Source organism: Salvelinus fontinalis, chromosome 27 (assembly GCF_029448725.1).
Source record: "Salvelinus fontinalis isolate EN_2023a chromosome 27, ASM2944872v1, whole genome shotgun sequence".
Lineage (NCBI taxonomy): Eukaryota > Metazoa > Chordata > Actinopteri > Salmoniformes > Salmonidae > Salvelinus > Salvelinus fontinalis.
This window is the reverse complement of record NC_074691.1, coordinates 15,085,244-15,107,769: the sequence shown is the minus strand read 5'-3', so window position 1 is coordinate 15,107,769 and position 22,526 is coordinate 15,085,244. Positions and strand designations below refer to the sequence as shown.

Here is a 22,526-nt window from a genome sequence, read left to right as displayed (position 1 = left end):
TGTGAACGTTGGTTTGGTATCTCTAACTTGAGTTCAAGAGTTACTGTTTGTGAGTAAGTTTTTGCTAATCTGTGCAAATGTCTATAGTTATAGTTGATAGAGATCTTAAATAATTTGAAGTTAGGATAGCCTGAATGTTTTAAAGTGGGTCTTATAGCTTAATTAGCCAAGGATTAGGACCATTTCAAAGCTACTGTACCACTGTATTACTGTGGTTCTAATTCAAACCCATGTTGATTTATGAAAATTTAAAATGGCTATAATTGTAAAAAATTATAAATATGAAAAAAAATATGAAAATCAAGTTGAAGCCAACATTCGGTTGTCTTGCTCATAATAACCACACATGGTTTTACCGCAACAAGTGCAACAGACCAGCACAACAGCCTTCAATTCAAACGTTGGGAAACAAACGAAAACACCAACATCTCTCATAAAAACTGATCAGAAATCAAATGACAGAATAATTATATTGGAGCAATAGAACTTCTAAGTGTCAGCAGCCACGTCATGATGATGATGCGTTTTGCATCATATGATCCATTTTGCATCATCATGATGATCTGGCTGGTGACACTTTGCTTCGTAAAAGTCCAATATCTTGGTAACTTGACTGCTGACATGCAAAAAAAAAAACTTACATTTCCTTTTAAGCATTTTTGTAGACTTAGAACATCCACTGTCGTTGTTTTTCTACAAAATAAGTCAAAATAAGTTTTGAGAGTGAAAACGTGAAGAAACTGGAGGAAATTGGTCCTTACGCTTTATCAAATCTTCTCTCTCGAGGACTTTGCAGAAAAGAACACATGGCACTTTAAAATCTGAAAATCCCTGATAATCTTTGGTCACCATAAGCATCATTCTTGATAGCTGCAGCCCACTGACAGCATCGGGGTAAATCTGTAGTAGGTAGAATGGAAAAATACAACTTTTTTTTGCGCTTGTTTGTAATTAGCACAGCCAGCCACAGAACACCACACAGGCATGATGACAAACGTTAGTGAAAAACAAAAATCTTACCTAGAGAAGTTCTAAGATGACTTTGTGTTGTTCGTTCAAAGTAAACAACACCATCATCCAAGTTTGTGGGCACTATGATTGCCGGCACTATGAATGTGGTTCACCATGAGCAGAGGAATACACAGGAAGTCGAAACTTCCCGATTTACCAGTGAAATTAAAATGTGCTCATTGCAGCTGGTGGTTTGGATCATTGTGATGTTTATGAAATGACTATATGCTGTGTCAGAGCTAGGGTGAACTGTCCCTTTAAGTTTGGATAATGGTCCTAAGAGATGCCAAAGAGATAAAACCTGAAATCAAAGTTCTATTTGTCATTTTACCAGATGGCCTTCGTGATTTTAAGATCAAAGCTTTGTGGCAGTATGGAGGTGAGTAGTATTCAATCTCTCAATATGAACCCTGCAAGTTTCAAATGCATGAGGTGATTTGTAGAAGCCAATTAAATTGGCTTATATTCTAGAAACGTCTGCCAAGAAAAGGGTGTCAAAGAAATATGTGGAAAACTATTTTACCCTTGAATATTTTTTGGTGAGCACAGTCAAAGCTGTGGATTTTTATTATCTTAATTTGAGACTGACGTTTTTGGTGGTTTTGGTGTTCGGCAGTGTTCAGCAGGGTTTTTTACCAGCGTTTTTCTTGGGGCAAGCCGAAGTTCAGTAGTCAAAGTCTACGCCACTTTGTCAGTGATTGGTCAACAGTAGGGCTTCTTCAATTAAGTGTTTGTTTTTGTTCAACGACAGTTTTCATGCAATTTTCTTCTCTTGAGAAATACTCCACCAAACATCTTCGTTAGATGGAACATTTTGTGACTAAGACCTCAGAAAAAACATCAAAATGAATGACAGATTTTCGATTTATCTTAGATTTTATCTTAGATTGATTCTGACTGTATCTTGTTGCTACGGCGTCTCAAGAGAGACAAGCGAATGTCTTTTTGAGGAAGAATGGGAGGCACAGACATTCATGTCGCCTAGCTGAGCTCTGCCTGGAGTAAACCAAACCTAGTATGGGGAGGCCTTTAGCCACAACAAGAGTGGAGCCATTGTTTACATTCAGCATCACTCCGTCAATGAAAATATATTATTCTTTCTAACAAATACATCTACATGAATTCCTGGAAATGATCAGAATTCATGTAAATGATTACAGTTTTGAAAAGATAGCTTGTCCAAAAAAAGTGGTCTCTTGGCACAATTTATGCCGGGTATGAGATAAGTTGAGCCGCGGAACAAGATAAGTTAAGCCACCTACAAATTTCTGTACTGAATGAAATATTACCACTACCTTTTTAAAACCATGTATATCTTTATTTCTCAAACACAATTCAACACAATCACAATCACATTTTTTGTCAATTAATAATTTTATGTATCTTTTAGCACACATTTAACACCTAACAAACACTTTGTACTTTTTTTTTTACACTTTTAGAATAGGCCAGGCCCTGTTGTTATCTCATATCCCAACAATAATGCCTAGGAAGAAAACACTTTGCTCATCTTGCCATTAGCTCAACCACTGGCTTAACTTACCCCAAGGCAACCATTTTGACTATTTTACCCCACACAGCTACAAGGATGCACTTTCATGCTAGGTATAGGACCTCATATTGAAACTTATAGAGACGCCAACTGATGAACCCAATCTTAAAATTATCTTCTTTGGTGTAGATACAAGGATCATGAAACCTCAATAAATTGATAACACAATAAATTAATTTGAATTGTTAAAAATTGGTTTTTGAACCTAACTTGTCCATGTGGTTTCTTCCTTTACAGACTCCATGAAATGATGATCTCTTCCTGTATATTTGGTAAAATTATACATTTTGTGTATGGTTTCCTAGAAACAAGGGTTGCTCAACTAACCCATTAGGCTCAATTTACCATACTCTCCCCTACTGGACAGAATGCATTATGAAGAAAACCGTGTGCCTGTCACATATATATCATATAAGTAATTTGTTTATTTTTCACGATATTCTGTGATAGTGTGTTGCGCACGCAGGAACGTACACACACACGCAGGCACACAGGCACACACACCCATCCAACCTATATGTCGGTGTAGACGTAAATCCAAGACACTCCAATTAGTATGATACAGTATGTTACGTTTCATATAGTATGTATTCATTTGTGGCTGTCCATTATCCATTTTGTATGATATGTTACAAATTATAATTTGTATAATATGTTACAAATTGTAATTCGTACAATATGCAACGAATTGCAATTTGTATAATATGTTCCGAATTTGCAAAACATATATGTTGTGAATTCTAATTTGTTGTAACTTACGTTAGCTAGGTGGCTAACATTAGCTAGGCTAGGGGCTAGGTTTAGGGTTAAGGTTAGGGTTAGGAGTTAGGTTAAAGGGTTAAGGTTATGGTTAGGGGAAGGGTTTGCTAACATGCTAAGTAATTTCAAAGTAGCTAAAAAGTAGTAAATAGTTGCAAAATTGCTAGTTAGCTAAAATGCTAAAGTTGTTTGTGATGAGTTTCAAACACGCAACTTTTGGGTTGCTAGACATTCACATTATACGCCCACCCATACGGTTAAGGTTAGGGTTAGGTTAAATGGTTAAGGTTAGGGGAAGGGTTATCTAGCATGCTATGTAGTTGCAAAGTAGATAGAAGGTAGTAAGCAGTTGCAAAGTTACTAATTAGCTGAAATGCTTAAGTCCATGATGAGATTCGAACACGCAACCTTTGGATTGCTAGAGGTTCACATTATAAGCCTACCCACTTTCGTTTGTGCCTTTCTGTTAACTTCTGTCTTACGTAACCATACCAAATGTAACATATCATACTAATTCGAGTTTCTCGGATTTACGTTTTCTATGTTACGTCTAGTCTATGAGACCATTTGCCTGGTCACTAAAACACATCTGTCTAAACTATTGGCACACGTTGCGATGGCTGTCCTGCCTTTGTGACATGTCACATATTTAAGGATTAGTCCTTCCCTTTGTAGATTACATTATTTATCAACTGTTTTCTGACATGATTCGCCTGTTTTATTTGCCTTGAATCGCTCTCCAATAGTGTCCTTTTGTGCTTTCTGATGTCAGTCCAGGCAGTTAATCTACATTCTTTGGACCATTTTGTCTAGTATTCTAGTGGTGACGCTCATGTTTTCAGTCTATTCATAGATCAACTTTCCACTGCAAATTTGAAAGTTTAGCAGTCTATCTGCCCCCAGAGAAGGAGGTAAGAAGGTGAAAATATGATATAATTAGCATTCATTTCCCTCAGCTGACCCTACACTCCTAGTCACACTTCAGGAACTGGCTCCTGTTATCTAAGTATCGATGCAGAAAGAATGAAGCTCCAGCTGTAGCATTGGTGCCAAGATAAATTAGTTGGAACCATCTGTGTTGGGAACACACTTACTGTAAGTGTCCTTAGAATTAGATACATGTAGTTATTGGGTTATGGCAAGAAATAGGGTTTAGCGAGGGTGTGGACATTTAGCTTGGTTTAAGGTTAGAATTATGGTTAGGATTTTGGTTGAGCCTGGGGTGTGGACATGAAGCTAGGGTTAGGGTTCATAATGCACATTGTGTAGCCCTGATAGGATGGTTGGAGGGTGAAATGGAGGGTGGAGTCATGCTGTTCTCATTGCTCTAATGATCATCCACAAGGTTCTTGTTCTTGTTTTTCCGCAAGTCAGTTAAGTCTGGATAATGGCAATAAGAAATTATAACGTTTTATCTTGACTTAAAACTTGAAGTCAAAGTTCTATTTGACATTTTACAAGATGGCCTTTGTGATTTTAACGATTCAGACAAAACCATATTCAACAGAGGAGGAGAGAAAGACAAAAACATCTTACAAAAAAAATCTGTATTGTGTCAAACAATTTCTGAAATGATGAGAAATGGACCGTGAAGTCATGTCTCCTGAGCCAGTAGAAAGCGTAGCCAAGGGATCACACCTATGAGTCACAACACAAAATTGCCCCTCACCCATACCTCTTAAAAAATAAATTAAATGTCTCTTACTGCCCCTCCTTTGATCAAAACGTACCAGTAAGCTATGCCCTTTACTTTAGAGAGACTTGTAGGGTAAATTTAGTTTTTACATTCTGCACGCACTGTTGAGATATTCCTGCAGCGCGAACCCTGGGAGCCCTAGTGAGTGAGTGGCCATATTTACTGACAGTTGATGACAACCTGTTCATTAAATCTTCCACAGACTTTGCGGGAGAGAAGTTGGGCTGAAAAGTCTCTGAAGTTTTTTTGTCTCCCTTTTTCCTCTTCATCCATTCCCACCCCATCTCACCTCAAGTATCTAATTGCTGTAGCCAGGGGCACAGTGAGCAAAGATGTTGTTTTGTGTTTCACCAAGCCTTTAATTATCTCTCCTGAATGCAAAACTAAGCCTAATCTCAACTAATGAGAAGTCTAAAACTCTGCTAAATGGGAGTGAGGGTAGGAAGAAATAGCCCCTGTGGTGGGACTCAGAATTCTCCAGTATACCTACTGTGATCATGTTACAAGCCCCAATGAAGAGTGCTCAGGGAAACTTTCACACGGAGGGTCTTTAAGCATTAGGTTACTCACTCACCTTCACAGTTTCTAGATATCACACACAACCTCCAACAACACAAACCACAACGATGATGTTAGTGCATCTGGGCTTAGATAGGATCCAAATGTGATGTGCAAATGGTATAGCCAAAGGATGGAAAATAAATAAACACTCTAACAAACAAAAAGCACAGGTTAGAGAGAGGAATATGTGAGTACTGTAAACTATTTTGAAGGCAGCAAAACTTTACCTAATACAAGGCCAATACAGGACCCTGGCTTAGAGCAATTAACAAAATGTCTGGCACACAGATGCGTTAATTGAGATGTTTCAATGGACTCTTTATTCTTTTAATTAAAATGTTGGTTTGCCACAATGGGTTTCCCTTGGTTTGGCTAAAAGACATGGTGCTAAACATCTTCCCCATATGAAGTTGAGGATTTCCTCCAAAATACTTTTTTTTCTAGCTCCATGGACTTGTTCTTTAGACCTCTTTATGCCAAACATATCCTCAAAATCCACTGCCTGCTGGGAATCTGACAACCAATTATTCCCCCAGTTCCCTTCCCACTAAAACATCTGCTTTCCTTGTGCTCTGGTGCTGGACTCACCACAGTGCTCTATTCTAATCCCAACTGGCTTGGTCCTGTGACAACACCTTCAGCACACCTTTCGGGATGTGGTCAGAAACAATCCTCTCTCAAGGCAGCTCTTTCCTGCTGTATGTTATCAGTAACAGGCAGGCCTGCAGCACATAGCAGAGATGTATACACTTAGTGTAGTGTATCGCTGCGCACACGCACACACACACACAAGTGTAGGGCTGTTGTCCATGTGTGGGACTGTGGGGGAGAGGAGAGGCAGAAGTAGTGACAGAGACAGAATCTGGGGAGGAGGAAGGGAGGGTGTACTGGTGTCTGAGGTGCTGCTGCTCCAGACCAGTGTCTGGGACTGACTGTAGAACTTCTCCATGCTTCACTTCTCACTGATCCCTGCTTCTGGAAATATTGTCACTACTATTTTTGAATTTGGAGCTGTTTGTACTCACAGCTGTTTGGAACATTGGAACAGAATAATGGATCTCACCACTTTTTACTTCCTGACCACTACTTTGGTTTTGATACTGGAGCATGAAGGTAAAGACCTTTCTCCTACTGTTTTATTTTAGTTATGCTTTATTTAACTAGGCAAGTCAGTTAAGAACAAATTCTAATTTACAATGATTATTGAGACCGTATGAGAAGCTTGCACTTTTTGTTTTAACCGGCATAAAGTGTGCTTTACTATCCTGTGGGGTATACTTGTTGCACCTGAGCTGTGGTTTAATAGAGATAACATGTAGTCGGTGATTGCGAGCGCTCATGTTGGTCATGCCTGTGAGCAGATACCAGGGTCAGCTGTCAGCTTTAACTGTGTGCTTTTATCTCTGTCTGTTTTGATATGTTCTTCAAATGAGCAGTGTGCTAAATTGATTTATTGAATCTACTTGGGAACAAAAAAGCCTATTTTATATCATTACTACAGTTGTTATGAAGGAGATGTCTGTATCCCCTGCTCAAGAGTCACAATATTCTGTACGAGATTAGAAAGAAATTGTTTGCATAAAAATTACCTCTGATATAATCTTTGCTGCTGATGCAATGTGAACTGATCTAATTTTTGTGCTGATGTCGAATGAGGAGAGTGTTATATATTACAAGTATCAAAACATGGTCCTGCGTGGTTCAGTTGGTAGAGCATAGTGCTTGCATTGCCATGGTTGTGATTTCAATTCACACGGGGGACCGGTATGAAAATGTATGCACTCACTAATGTAAGTCACTCATGATCAGAGCATCTGCTAAAAGACTAAAGTGTAAAAATAGCAAAAAACTCCAATGGATGAAATGTACATATACTTTAAACTACAGTATTAGCAAAGCAGCATCCCACTTTAGAATTGTATTATATACGTACATATAAAGGGGAGAAATGTGGACATTCTGACTACCCAAAGGCCTTATCTATTCTTGAGGCCCATGTCATGGACCATAAGAGTTAGATGCCAGCTAATGTAAACCATAGTGTTCTGATTTATTTTCCAACACTTAAACTTCAAGGACACCTTAACACCTCCACATTCCAGTTGGCAACTCCTTCAATTTCCCTATAGCATTTGCCCAGGTTGTTGCTTTATCAATTTACCTGGTAAAATAAGGTCAAGTAAATTAATAAAATGGCTCACAGATAAGCCGTCAATCACAACTTCCACATTTCTCATTACATAACATTTTACTTTAATGTAACATATCCTCAATTGGACTACGTTCATCAACCAAACAACATTTGATTGTGTGACCTACTAGTATTGGTCTGCAGGACATTCTAAATTGTAACGGCGTTCCTCTCTCTCTTCATAAGAAGAGGAGGAGTAGTGATCGAGCCAAGGCGCAGCGGGTTGTGAATACATGATGAATTTTATTTACAAGACGAAACGAAACAAACTATACTTGAATAAACTAACAAAATAACAAAACGAAAGTAGACAGACTTAGCACGACGAACTGACATAACACACGCAGAACGAACGAACAAGTACTTACTACAAAAACGCACGAACAAACCGAAACAATCCCGTATGGTGTAACATCGACACAGACACAGGAGACAATCACCCACAAACAAACAGTGAGAACACCCTACCTAAATATGACTCTTAATTAGAGGAGAACGCAAAACACCTGCCTCTAATTAAGAGCCATACCAGGCAACCAAAACCAACATAGAAACAGATAACATAGACTGCCCACCCAAAACACATGCCCTGACCTAAACACATACAAAAACATAAAACAGGTCAGGACCGTTACAGAACCCCCCCCTCAAGGTGCGAACGCCGGGCGCACCAGCACAAAGTCCAGGGGAGGGTCTGGGTGGGCAGTTGACCACGGTGGTGGCTCCGGCTCTGGACGCTGTCCCCACACCACCATAGTCACTCCCCGTTTCTGTCCTCCCCTCCCAATGACCACCCTAAAACTCACATCCCCTAAATAAACGGCCAGCACCAGGAGAAGGGGCAGCACCGGGACAAGGGGCAGCACCGGGACAAGGGGCAGCACCGGGACAAGGGGCAGCACCGGGACAAGGGGCAGCACCGGGACAAGGGGCAGCACCGGGACAAGGGGCAGCACCGGGACAAGGGGCAGCACCGGGACAAGGGGCAGCACCGGGACAAGGGGCAGCACCGGGACAAGGGGCAGCACCGGGACAAGGGGCAGCACCGGGACAAGGGGCAGCACCGGGACAAGGGGCAGCACCGGGACAAGGGGCAGCACCGGGACAAGGGGCAGCACCGGGATAAGGGGCAGCACCGGGATAAGGGGCAGCACCAGGATAAGGGGCAGCACCAGGATAAGGGGCAGCACCAGGATAAGGGGCAGCACCAGGATAAAGACCAGCACCGGGATAAGGGGCAGCACCGGGACAAGGGGCAACACCGGGACAAGGGGCAGGTCCCGGCTGATATACTCTGGCAGATCCTGGCTGAGGGACTCTGGCAGGTCTATGCAGGCTGACGGCTCTCGACGCTCATGGCAGGCTGACGGCTCTCGACGCTCATGGCAGGCTGACGGCTCTCGACGCTCATGGCAGGCTGACGGCTCTCGACGCTCATGGCGGGCTGACGGCTCTCGACGCTCATGGCGGGCTGACGGCTCTCGACGCTCATGGCTCTCTGACGGCTCTGGCTGCTCATGGCTCGCTGGCGGCTCTGGCAGTTCCTGTCTGGTTGGCGGCTCTGGCAGATCCTGTCTGGTTGGCGGCTCTGGCAGATCCTGTCTGGCGGGCGGCTCTAGCGGCTCCTGTCTGGCGGGCGGCTCTAGCGGCTCCTGTCTGGCGGACGGCTCTGTAGGCTCATGGCAGACGGGCGGCTTTGCAGGCTCATGGCAGACGGATGGCTCAGACGGCGCTGGGGAGACGGATGGCTCAGATGGCGCTGGGGAGACGGATGGCTCAGATGGCGCTGGGGAGACGGATGGCTCAGATGGCGCTGGGGAGACGGATGGCTCAGATGGCGCTGGGGAGACGGATGGCTCTGGCCGGATACGGCGCACTGTAGACCTGGTGCGTGGTGCCGGAACTGGAGGCACCGGGCTAAGGATAAGCACCTTCCTACTAGTGCGGGAAGCAGGGACAGGACACACTGTACTCTCAAAGCCCACTCTATACCTGATGCGAGGTACCGGCACTGGTGACACCGGGCTGAGGACAAGCACATCAGGATTAGTAGGGGGAGAAGATACAGTGTGTTCAGGGCTCTGGAGACGCACAGGAGGCTTTGTGCGTGGTGCCGGAACTGGAGGCACCGAACTGGATACACGCACTACAGAGAGAGTGCGTGGAGGAGGAACTGGGCTCAGGAGACGCACTGGTAGCCTAGTGCGTAGTGTAGGCACTGTAGGTACTAGGCTGGGGCGGGGAGGTGGCGCCGGAAATACCGGACCGTGGAGGCGTACTGGCACTCTTGAGCATTGAGCCTGCCCAACCTTACCTGGTTGAATGCTCCCGGTCGCCCGACCAGTGCGGGGAGGTGGAATAACCCGCACCGGCCTATGTAGGCGAACCGGGGAAACCATGCGTAAGGCCGGTGCCATGTATGCCGGCCCGAGGAGACGCACTGGAGACCAGACGCGTTGAGCCGGCCTCATGACACCTGGCTCAATACCCAATCTAGCCCTACCAGTGCGGGGAGGTGGAATAACCCGCACTGGGCTATGCACTCGTACAGGAGACACCGTGCGCTCTACTGCGTAACACGGCGCCTGCCCGTACTCTTGCTCTCCACGGTAAGCCTGGGAAGTGGGCGCAGGTCTCCTACCTGCCCTTGGCCCACTACCTCTTGGCCCACTACCTCTTAGCCCCCCCCCAAGAAATGTTTGGGTGTTACTTACGGGCTTTTTGGGCTTCCGTGCCAGACGCGTTCCCTCATAGCTCCGGTTCCTCTCTCCGGTAGCCTCTGCTCTCCTCAGTGCCTCCAGCTGTTCCCATGGGAGGCGATCCCTACCAGCCAGGATCTCCTCCCATGTGTAGCAACCCTTTCCGTCCAATATATCGTCCCATGTCCATTGCTCCTTCTTTTCCTGTCCCTTACTCCATTTACTCCGCTGCTTGGCTCTGGAATGGTGGGTGATTCTGTAACGGCGTTCCTCTCTCTCTTCATAAGAAGAGGAGGAGTAGTGATCGAGCCAAGGCGCAGCGGGTTGTGAATACATGATGAATTTTATTTACAAGACGAAACGAAACAAACTATACTTGAATAAACTAACAAAATAACAAAACGAAAGTAGACAGACTTAGCACGACGAACTGACATAACACACGCAGAACGAACGAACAAGTACTTACTACAAAAACGCACGAACAAACCGAAACAATCCCGTATGGTGTAACATCGACACAGACACAGGAGACAATCACCCACAAACAAACAGTGAGAACACCCTACCTAAATATGACTCTTAATTAGAGGAGAACGCAAAACACCTGCCTCTAATTAAGAGCCATACCAGGCAACCAAAACCAACATAGAAACAGATAACATAGACTGCCCACCCAAAACACATGCCCTGACCTAAACACATACAAAAACAACATAAAACAGGTCAGGACCGTTACATAAATGAGTGTGTTTTTTATACATGAAGAATCCTTAACCACTCTCCTGCTGTGGTAGCCAAACATCTGATGCTAATTACAAGGGGTTAAAAAATAGCCATCTTTTTTTTGAATCTGAGGGAAAAGTTCAAACCACCTAGCTACGTTCTCCTTGATTGAAGAAGGAAAAAACGGATAAGTTTAGGTCAGGACACAAATGAAAGTAAGAGGTAACTATCTAGAGATACGTACTCTCTATAGATGTGTACTATTTCTATAGATTCCTCGAGATTTGTAATATCTCTAGATCAAAAGATACAATGCAACAGGTGTTCACAATGGGGCTGTTGCATTACATCACACAGTTCTTTTCAGGAATTTGGACAACTCATTTAGCCCAATATAAAAAATATACTGTTCTTTTGGTCTGAATATTTCTACGTCATGTGTTGCTGCTGCAAATTCCCTTCGGAACCATAGAGCATACAGTAAGTCAGTTTTATAATGGAGACCCCCAGGCAACACCTCACTGGTTTAGAGGGCTTTAGCTGGAGGAAACAGGGATTCAGCTCTGGTGGTGGGCTGAGATTTAACCGCCCAATGATCTGAACCAGGAAAACATTCTCTATTAACGTCAATCCTAATTGTATGGGGAAGGAGACCTTGTAGACTATTTATCAAGGTCAAGACTTTATGAAAGCAAAAAAATAATAATTGATAACACAAATTAAACATGGATTATTATTGTGGATTATTATGATGGATTTTATTAGATAGATACTTCTAAAAACTATGTCCTGTGTTATGGGTGTTGTTAAAGTACACTCTATGGTTTATTGTTTCTGATATATGATAATAAGAGTTTAACATCTGTTAGTTCAGCAATGTCTGGAATCCATTTAAACCATTATACACAGCAAAACTGTTGCTTATGGTAACATGCCACCCTTATATTGTATTGTACCATATACAGTGCATTCAGAACATATTCATTCCCCTTGAATTATTCCACATGTTGTTGTGGGACAGTCATCTACACACAATACCCCATAATGACAAAGAGAAAACTTGTTTTTAGAAATGTTTGCGCATTTATTGAAAATGAAACACAGATGTACAGTTGAAGTCAGAAGTTTACATACACCTTAGCCAAATACATTTAAACTCCGTTTTTCACAATATATGACATTTAATCCTCGTAAAGAATCACCACTTTATTTTAAGAATGTGAAATGTCAGAATAATAGTAGAGAGAATTATTTCTTTCAGTTTTCATTTCTTTCATCACATTCCCAGTGGGTCAGAAGTTTACATACACTCAATTAGCATTTGGTAGCATTGCCTTTAAATTGTTTAACTTGGGTCAAATGTTTCAGGTAGCCTTCCACAAGCTTCCCACAATAAGTTGGGTGAATTTTGGCCCATTCCTCCTGACAGAGCTGGTGTAACTGAGTCAGGTTTGGAGGCCTCCTTGCTTGCACACGCTTTTTCAGTTCTGCCCACAAATTTTCTATGGGATTGAGGTCGGTGCTTTGTGATGGCCACTCCAATACCTTGACTTTGCTGTCCTTAAGCCATTTTGCCACAACCGTGGAAGTATGCTTGGGGTCATTGTCCATTTGGAAGACCCACTTGCAACCAAGCTTTAACTTCCTGACTGATGTCTTGTGATGTTGCTTCAATATATTGAGATGTTGCCTCAATATCCACATAATTTTCCTTCCTCATGATGGCATCTATTTTGTGAAGTGCAGCAGTCCCTCCTGCAAAGCACCCCCACAACATGATGCTGCCACCCCCGTCCGTCACGGTTGGGATGGTGTTCTTCGGCTTGCAAGCCTCCCCCTTTCTCCTCCAAACATAACAATGGTCATTATGGCCAAACAGTTCTATTTTTGTTTCATCAGACCACAGGACATTTCTCCAAAAGTACGATCTTTGTCCTTATGTGCAGTTGCAAACCGTAGTCTGGATTTTTTTATGGCAGTTTTGGAGCAGTGGTTTCTTCATAGCCTTTCAGGTTATGTTGATATAGGACTCGTTTTACTGTGGATATAGAGACTTTTGAACCTGTTTCCTCTAGCATCTTCACAAGGTCCTTTGCTGTTGCTCTGGGATTGATTTGCACCTTTTGCACCAAAGTGCGTTCATCTCTAGGAGACAGAACGCGTCTCCTTCCTGAGTGGTATGACGGCTGCGTAGTCCCATGGTGTTTATACTTGCATACTATTGTTTGTACAGATGAACGTGGTACCTTCAGGCGTTTGGAAATTGCTCCCAAGGATGAACCAGACTTGTGGAGGTCTACAATTTTTTTTTATGAGGTCTTGGCTGATTTCTTTTGATTTTCCCATGATGTCAAGCAAAGAGGCACTGAGTTTGAAGGAAGGCCTTGAAATACATCCACAGGTACACCTCCAAATGACTCAAATGATTTCAACTAGCCTATCAGAAGCTTCTTAAGCCATGACATCATGTTCTGGAATTTTCCAAGCTTTTTAAAGGCACAGACAACTTAATGTATGTAAACTTCTGACCAACTGGAATTGTGATACAGTGAATTATAAGTGAAATAATTTGTCTGTAGAAAATTGTTGGAAAAATTACTTGTGTCATGCACAAAAGTAGATGTCCTAAACGGTTTGCCAAACTATAGTTTGCTAACAAGAAATGTGTGGAGTGGTTGAAAAACGAGTTTTAATGACTCCAATCTAAGTGTATGTAAACTTCCGACTTCAACTGTATTATTACAGTCTGATAGCCCAGATGAAGCCTAGATTAGGTTGCCACTGTATGTCCAGTATAGACAGGGATTTATTTTCTGATAATGACACTGTCTACACATAGCTACGTTCTTATGTTTCCCACATCTAACCCTAATATATTTCTTACGCTTTATATTTTATTTTGTAAATTGTATCAAACTGTTACACCCTGTAAAGGTCAATAGTTTAATACATGTGCTACAAAGCTCAAGTGGTGGAGAATCCCAAATGCCATGTGGATTTGGGTTTAAAGCACTCCAATGAATCAGTGGCCAACCACATTGTACCATGCGTGTTCCCTGCAAGTTCATGCAGTGCATTCAGGCGTCTGTTGGGGCAAGCCACGAGTGCAGCTTCTGATAATTGGGTTGGGGTTTGACTTTTTATCACTTGAAGGAAACCAGATTTCCCTTGTACACCAAAGCGGTCCTCTTCAGCTCTTTATTAACAAGTCTCAGGGAAAATGCCCCAACAGAGAGTCTGATCATACAGGTGTCGAGTGATTTACATAAGTAGCTTTGACTGATGCAAATAGTTAAAGGTAAATCATCTTTTGATCAGGGAACTGTTTTAATGGTGGATATCTTGCTTTAGACTTATAGCAAGGAAATTAAAGGTTGGGGTCTTACAGACTCCGCCAAACAGAGCCTGGACCATGGATTATACTGTATTGGCATTTACTATGGAAATGTTACAATACAAGCCTTGCGTGCCTCCTGAGATTACATTTTATTTAGTGACCTGTTTGGAGAAGTGAGAGTTCACTGCTTTAGCGTTTCAGTTGATTGCCAAAGACATCCATGAGTTTACTATTTAATCCATACCAACCCATTAAGTGAGAAGCGATCTCCGGCAGAATGTTGAGGCAACATTGTCAGAGCCCCTGGCCCTGTTTTAACAAGATTAGTTCTGGATGTAGCGTTATGAACTACCACAGATTATATCCCCGGTAATCCTGTGAATATGAATGAATGCGCAGTTAGATACCTTCTGTAAAGGTGATTCCTTTATCAGCATCATAAAAGCTGATCGTATTTCAACCACATAAAATATGCATCCAAGCAGAACTGAAATCTGATCAGAAACATGTTGGGTCGTTTTCACAGCTTTCTATACTGAACAAAAATATAAACGCAACATGCAAAAAGTTCAACAATTTTGCTGAGTTACAGTACATATAAGGAAATCTGTCAAATTAAATAAATTCATTAGCCCCTAATCTATGGATTTCACATGACTGGGCACGGGCACAGCCTTGGGTGGGCCTGTGACGGCCCACTTGAGCCCACACACTTGGGATCCAGGTCCCCCCATTATGTAGACCTCCGTAAGTCTGGTTCATCCTTGGGAGCAATTTCCAAACACCTGAAGGTACCACGTTCATCTGTACAAACAATAGTATGCAAGTATAAACACCATGGGACCAAGCAGCCGTCATACCGCTCAGGAAGGAAGGAGAAGCGTTCTGTCTCCTAGAGATGAACACACTTTGGTGTGAAAAGTGCCAATCAATCCCAGAACAAAAGCAAACAAAAATTGTGAGGATGCTGGAGGAAATAGGTACAAAGGTATCTATATCCACAGTAAAACGAGTCCTATATCGACATAACCTGAAAGGCCGCTCAGCAATGAAGAAACCACTGCTCCAAAACCGCCATAAAATATCCAGACTACGGTTTGCAACTGCACATGGGGACAAAGTTCGTACTTTTTAGAGAAATGTCCTCTGGTCTGATGAAACAAAAATATAACTATTTTGCCATAATGACCATTTTTATGTTCGGAGGAGAAAGGGGGAGGCATGCAAGCCAAAGAACACCATCCCAACCCTGAAGCCCGGGGGTGGCAGCATCATGTTGTGGGGGATGCTTTGCTGCAGGAGTGACTGGTGCACTTCACAAAATAGATGGTATCATGAGGATGGAAAATTATGTAGATATATTGAAGCAACATCTCAAGACATCAGTCAGGAAGTTAAATGGACAAGCATACTTCCAAAGTTGTGGCCAAATGGCTTAAGGACAGCAAAGTCAAGGTATTGGAATGGCCATCACAAAGCCCTGACCTCAATCCTATAGAACATTTGTGGGCAGAACTGAACAAAGCATGTGCAAGCAAGGAGGCCTACAAACCTGACTCAGTTACACCAGCTCTGTCAGGAGGAGTGGGCCAAAATTCACCCAACTTATTGTGGGAAGCTTGTGGAAGGCTACCTGAAACATTAAACAATTTGGCCAGTGGGTCAGAAGTTAAACAATTTAAAGTCAATGCTACCAAATACTAATTGAGTGTATGTAAACTTCTGACCAACTCGGAATGTGATGAAGAAATAAAAGATGAAATAAATCATTCTCTCCACTATTATTCTGACATTTCACATTCTTAAAATAAAGTGGTGATCCTAACTGACCTAAAACATGGAATTTTTACTAGGATTAAATGTCAGGAATTGTGAAAAACTGAGTTTAAATGTATTTGGCTAAGGTGTATGTAAACTTCCGACTTCAACTGTGTGTCTGACTGACATCAAATGAATAACCAGTGCTGATCATTGTCTTTCTGAGGGCTGGATAAAAGCCTGTCTGTTGCCCAGTGTAGCCCAGTGGCAGTAAGATGGCCTATAGACGGTGAGAGGGCTGGAGGACACTCAATAAGTGAATTGTTTTATAGACTATTGGCCCCTATGAGAAGCACATAATAGGATGGATGTGTCACGATTATAACCACATTAGCAGTGCCAAATGAGCTACAGTACACACTGTTCTTCAGAAACGAATACAAATGGAGTGACCGCAATCTCACAATTCTGTACCCTATGTCCTTGTAAAAGTTTCATTAGCGTTTCTTATATTGATATAATGCTTCATTCATGGGTTTTCCCTTTCTCCCAGCATACTCAGACTCCACCTCTATCCCTGGGACTGGTCCAGAGGAGGGCCCCGTGAAGCTGCTTAACCACAGGCCCCATCGGCGGGAGAGGCGTTGTTCCTGTGAGAACCTGAAAGATAAAGAATGTGTGTACTTCTGCCACATCGGCATCGTCTGGGTCAACACTCCTGGGTGAGTCCATCGACACAATCACACACGAACATCACACAGCAAAACTGCAATTCACCCCCTCATAAACATACCATAGCTAGAAAGATCTTGAAGACACATCTCTGTGTTGTAAAATCAGAGCTACATCTCTACATAGTTTTGTTGGATTGAAAAGGTGGAAATGCGTGACATTTGAATGATAAATTCTCATGCTGTATCATATTTTTGCATTGAGCCATGGTGTGTTGTGACAGCGCAATGAGAAGCCACAGGGTTTTTAATATTTTTTTGCGATTCATTATCACATCAGGGTGTAAGGAGCTGGATGATTTGTGGTACTCTGTAAATCTCAAAACCGCAAAGTGTCAAGGATTTAATGTAAAATAAGAGGCAGCTACTGTTTATCATCAACTCAGACTGTCTCTCAACTCTTTCCTGCTGAAGCTTCTTGTGTAACATAAAAAAAGATATCTACTCACATTTTCCAAAAACAAGTAGTGTAACTCTTCAACATTTACTAGTCAACCTACAATAAGATGTATCTGAAAATACTTCCTGACCCAAATATCCCACATCCAATTAGTTGGAGCAGTGATTAGGGAATCTGTCCTCTTGTTAATTCCTTGTTTCCTCAAAAGAGCTTTCATATGTGTTCTGGAAGTACCAGGTTTCTATAAGTTTGCCACTAGGCTGTACTTCCCCATGGTTAGCCAAAAACAGCTACTAAAGACTAAGGCCTATACATTTTAGGTACTGTGCTATGTTTAAACATGGAATCACAGTAGTAGTATGCAATTATGTAATCCCTTGTTGTTATCATTATCATATCATTGGTAATACCACACGTCCGCCTACCAAACATTATTAAGACAAAGGGATGGACATCAGCAGTTAGGAACTGATATTACATTTCATATTAAAAGTTCGCAAATAACCATTCATTTCCAAAATTAGCATAGGGTTTTATGAAACTCATGTGTGGTTTCTATTAAACTCTGTTGACTCAAGCTATCTACTTCCAACGCCAACTCTAGCAACTACGACAGGTCACAGTTCCTAAAAATTTGGGGACATTTACTGGCAGTCATAGAGACAGGCATTCACCGTCCAAAAAACTACAACAGGGAGAAAGAGATGAGAAAAAAAAGGGTCACCTTTCAACAGCTGCCAAAAACACAGTTTGGAATGCAGATGTGTTAGTGTTTAAAGAGCAGGCTGCTCTGACAGACACAGACAGACAGACCGACCGACTGACCAACAGACAGACAGATAGATGGGAGCATGTGTGTGAGTGTGTACGTCAGCGTGCGAGGGATGAGTGCATGTGTGTGATGGTGTGTGGAGAACACAGGGAGGAGGTGACCCTGTTTGATGGGGATGCTTTGAGCCGTGCATGGCATCTGGAATCAGTTGACGGTGTGCATGGTCTTGTTAACATGTTCCAGGCATGAGATGGGCATCGAGCCATAATGGCGGGCAGGCAGACATGCTCTGGTTGGCATCAGGATAAAGGTTAATTCCCAGAGCAATGAAAGAGCAGCTTCAGGAGATATAAATGGGTTATTACAGACTGCCGTCCTCTCTGTGTCCTGTAAGACAGGTTTTATTACATTATACTCTCGAGGCTCATTAGACACCAGTGTTTGCCCAGCTTTTCAGGGCCATGCAGTTGTATACAGTATATGGTATCTGCTTAATTGGTTCTGTGAAAGCATTTTGTGAGTGCCAATAGTGATAGGATATTGAGCTATTATGAGAGCTTCAAGATAAAATTCCAGACATTCTGTGCTGTGATAAAATAAAACAAAACACTGAGTACCCTTTGTAGGTTAAGAAACACATCCATTCAATTCAAAGATATTGTTAATCCTTCCATGTACAAAATGTGCTCATCAATCCCCTAACTCTGTTTCTAGTCAGATAGTGCCATATGGAGTGGGCTCTTTCCCTGTTCGACTGAGGAGAGAGGTGGGACGATGCTTCTGCGCGGAGAGAAATGACTTTGAGTGTCTTCACTTCTGCTCTGCCTTGCGTACACTCAAAGAGTAAGTGTTCTTGAATCACATTTCAGGTGTGTTAATATCATTGCTATGCCATGTCAAATGTTGGGAGGAAAGGAGTTTAAATTGTCATTTTTGTCCTAATTTCCATAGAGGTGAAAATGATTTGGTCAAGAGGAGGTTTGCGACAAAGTTTAAGAAGCGATATAAGGCTGGAATCTCGGATGAAAGGAAGCAACACACACTAATTCAAGAAACCTGAAAGGAGAGAATGGATATCATCCTAGTTCCATGTGTCATCCACTTTCATTGGTGTCTTTTACAATACGATGCAAAAGAACATTGTACAATGGTGGTCTGTGTCTGAAGTGTATTTATGAAATTATGCCGTAACTTTGCCTTCTTTTTGTCATTGTGAATAATTTTTATATGATTTTATTGCTGTACATATATATTTCTACTTTACAACATACAGTACAAACATCATTTTGAAATCAGATATTGTTACATTAATGCAGAAATGATCAGTATTAAGAGAGTATATGTAAATGTCTTGTATCTCTGTCAAAAGTATCTGTCATTTTAACATGTTTTGACCACTTACATCCTTTGGACATGTTTTCTGTCATGAAGTTTGAAAGTGAAAGATGCCGTAGATGCAAAGCAATGCTGTTCATTGTTCTTCACAGTGAGTTATATGCCAAACCAGACAGGAAATAAGCTGTGTGATCTAGGACAGGTGGGTTATTGTATGACATATCCAAAAGTAAAACATTTACAGTTGAAGTCAGAAGTTTACATACACTTAGGTTGGTATCATTAAAACTCGTTTTTCAACCACTCCACAAATTTCTTGTTAACAAACTATAGTTTTGGCAAGTCGGTTAGGACATCTACTTTTGTGCATGACACAAGTCATTTTTCCAACAATTGTTTACAGACAGATTATTTCACTTATAATTCACTATATCACAATTCCAGTGGGTCAGAAGTTTACATACACTAAGTTGACTGTGCCTTTAAACAGCTTGGAAAATTCCATAAAAATGTCATGGCTTTAGAAGCTTCTGATAGGCTATTTGACATAAGTTGAGTCAATTGGAGGTGTACCTGTGGATGTATTTCAATGCCTACCTTCAAAATCAGTGCCTCTTTGCTTGACAACATGGGAAAAGCTAAAGAAATCAGCCAAGACCTCATAAAAAAAAATTGTAGACCTCCACAAGTCTGGTTCATCCTTGGGAGCAATTTCCAAACGCCTGAAGGTACCACGTTCATCTGTACAAACAATAGTATGCAAGTATAAACACCATGGGACTACGCAGCCGTCATACCACTCAGGAAGGAGACGCGTTCTGTCTCCTAGAGATGAACGTACTTTGGTGCGAAAAGTGCAAATCAATCCCAGAGCAACTGCAAAGGACCTTGTGAAGATGCTGCAGGAAACAGGTACAATATGTTCTATATCCACAGTAAAACGAGTCCTATATCGACATAACCTGAAAGGCCGCTCAGCAAGGAAGAAGCCACTGCTCCAAAACTGCCATAAAAAAAGCCAGGCTACGGTTTGCAACTGCACATGGGGACAAAGATCGTACTTTTTGGAGAAATGTCCTCTGGTCTGATGAAACAAAAATATAACTGTTTGGCCATAATGACCATTGTAATGTTTGGAGGAGAAAGGGGGATGCTTGCAAGCCGAAGAACACCATCCCAACCGTGAAGCACAGGAGTGGCAGCATCATGTTGTGGGGGCAAGGAGGCCTACAAACCTGACTCAGTTACGCTAGCTCTGTTAGTAGGAATGAGCCAAAATTCACCCAACTCATTGTGGGAAGCTTGTGGAAGGCTACCTGAAGCATTTGACCCAAGTTAAACAATTTAAAGGCAATGCTACTAAATATTAATTGAGGGTATGTAAACTTCTGACCCACTAGGAATGTGATGAAAGAAAGAAAAGCTGAAATAAATCATTCTCTCTACTACTATTCTGACATTTCACATTCTTAAAATACATTGGTGATCCTAACTGACCTAAGACAGGGAATTTTAAACTGTATATTAACGACTTCAACTGTATATTCTTTCAAAGATGATTTTATAGCTAATACATGACAACATACCCTAGATGCTTGCGGTTTTATTACACAGTACCTTAGTTGTCACAGTGATCTTCCATCAACCCCTTGAGTTTATATCTGCCTGTGAAATGTTCCCTCTAGGCACAGCCTAAGAAGTGTGTGTGTGTGTGGTATGTACAGCATGCATACCTTACAATGGAGGAACTCATTGGCTGAACACCCTAGTCAGTCCAGCATTTATGGAGAAGAAAAGAGTGGCTGTCATCCAATCATCATTCCTCTCCTTTCCTCTGCTCACCTTATGGTCAGGTCGCCCATTGCTTTGGGGATCAGAGATGGACCTTGTCCTCTTTGTGCTCCCTGCAGACCATTGCTCTGTCAGCCTGAAGAAGCCTGCAGAACCGCTGGATTGAACATGATTACACCCTCAGCCCTGTCTAGTCTTCTCCCACAATGCTCTGCTCACCGCTCACAGGAAAATAACTCTGTTCCGATGGATAATGACCTATGGTGTCTCAATGCATGATTTATGGCTTTATGCTACTGCAATTTCCTCGACTTTGCGCTCATATTGTTTACAGTGTTGTTTGCAATGTTTTGTTTTAGATTACTGCGGTACATCCAATCGTCCCATGAGAATAATCAAGTAGGACAAATTCTACACACAACACAATTTATACCTAATATAAAGCAGAAGCCTCTCAATTTTCTCTGAATGCACCATGATAATTCCTTTTCTTTTGAACAATTCCTTGGAAAATGAAAGAATTGCATACTGTACCTTCAGAAAATCGTACAAATGGAGAGGTGGAAACAAATGTCTCCTGTCGACAGATCCCATCGGGCCATATATTACAGATGGGTCTTCAGGGTCAGATCTATAGTGTGCCCAGGGAGCTTAAGTGAAACTAGAACTCACATCTGCTTCTTATCAGACCAAATTGGCCAAGGTTTTTCCAATACCAGATTTCTTGGATATTGCACCGTTATAAATGCAAAGGCATTAATCATTTAAAATGCTATGATTTTATGTAAATGTTAGCTAAACAAAATGCAATGCTTTATAAAATCACTTGCATATTATGCTGTCAGTGCCAGGGAGTTGTTTAGCAGGTGATGCCAGTTAAGGATTGGACCCTTTTTTTTCAATTTCTACCTAAAATGACATGCCCAAATCTAACTGCCTGTTGCTCAGGACCTGAAGCAAGGATATGCTTCAGGTCCTGAGACAGCAGGGGTTCAAACTGTAGAACCCAGTTCCTACACTTTAACATAAAAATTGATTTTATCAAACAAAACAAAGCTACGTTTCATCTCTGGGACCCTCAGGATAACAAATCAGAGCGAGATTACTGAATGTAAGTACATTATTTACCTTCAGAGGTGAATATATCAAACCAGATGCCGTGATAAAAGCATGTTGTTTTTGTGCACTCTGCTCAAACAATAGCATG

At 42.0% G+C, this 22,526-nt stretch overlaps 1 protein-coding gene across 1 annotated transcript; it reads left to right on the top strand.

Annotated features, from left to right (window-relative positions):
- The first annotated feature begins 6,514 nt into the window (after window positions 1–6,514).
- LOC129825123 (endothelin-1-like) lies at window positions 6,515–19,341 on the top strand. The gene is made up of 4 exons (XM_055884933.1): window positions 6,515–6,692; window positions 16,844–17,012; window positions 18,908–19,036; window positions 19,145–19,341. The coding sequence occupies exons 1-4, from the start codon at window positions 6,527–6,529 to the stop codon at window positions 19,251–19,253; spliced, it is 573 nt and encodes a 190-aa protein (XP_055740908.1). The 5' UTR covers window positions 6,515–6,526; the 3' UTR covers window positions 19,254–19,341.
- Window positions 19,342–22,526: the final 3,185 nt, after the last annotated feature.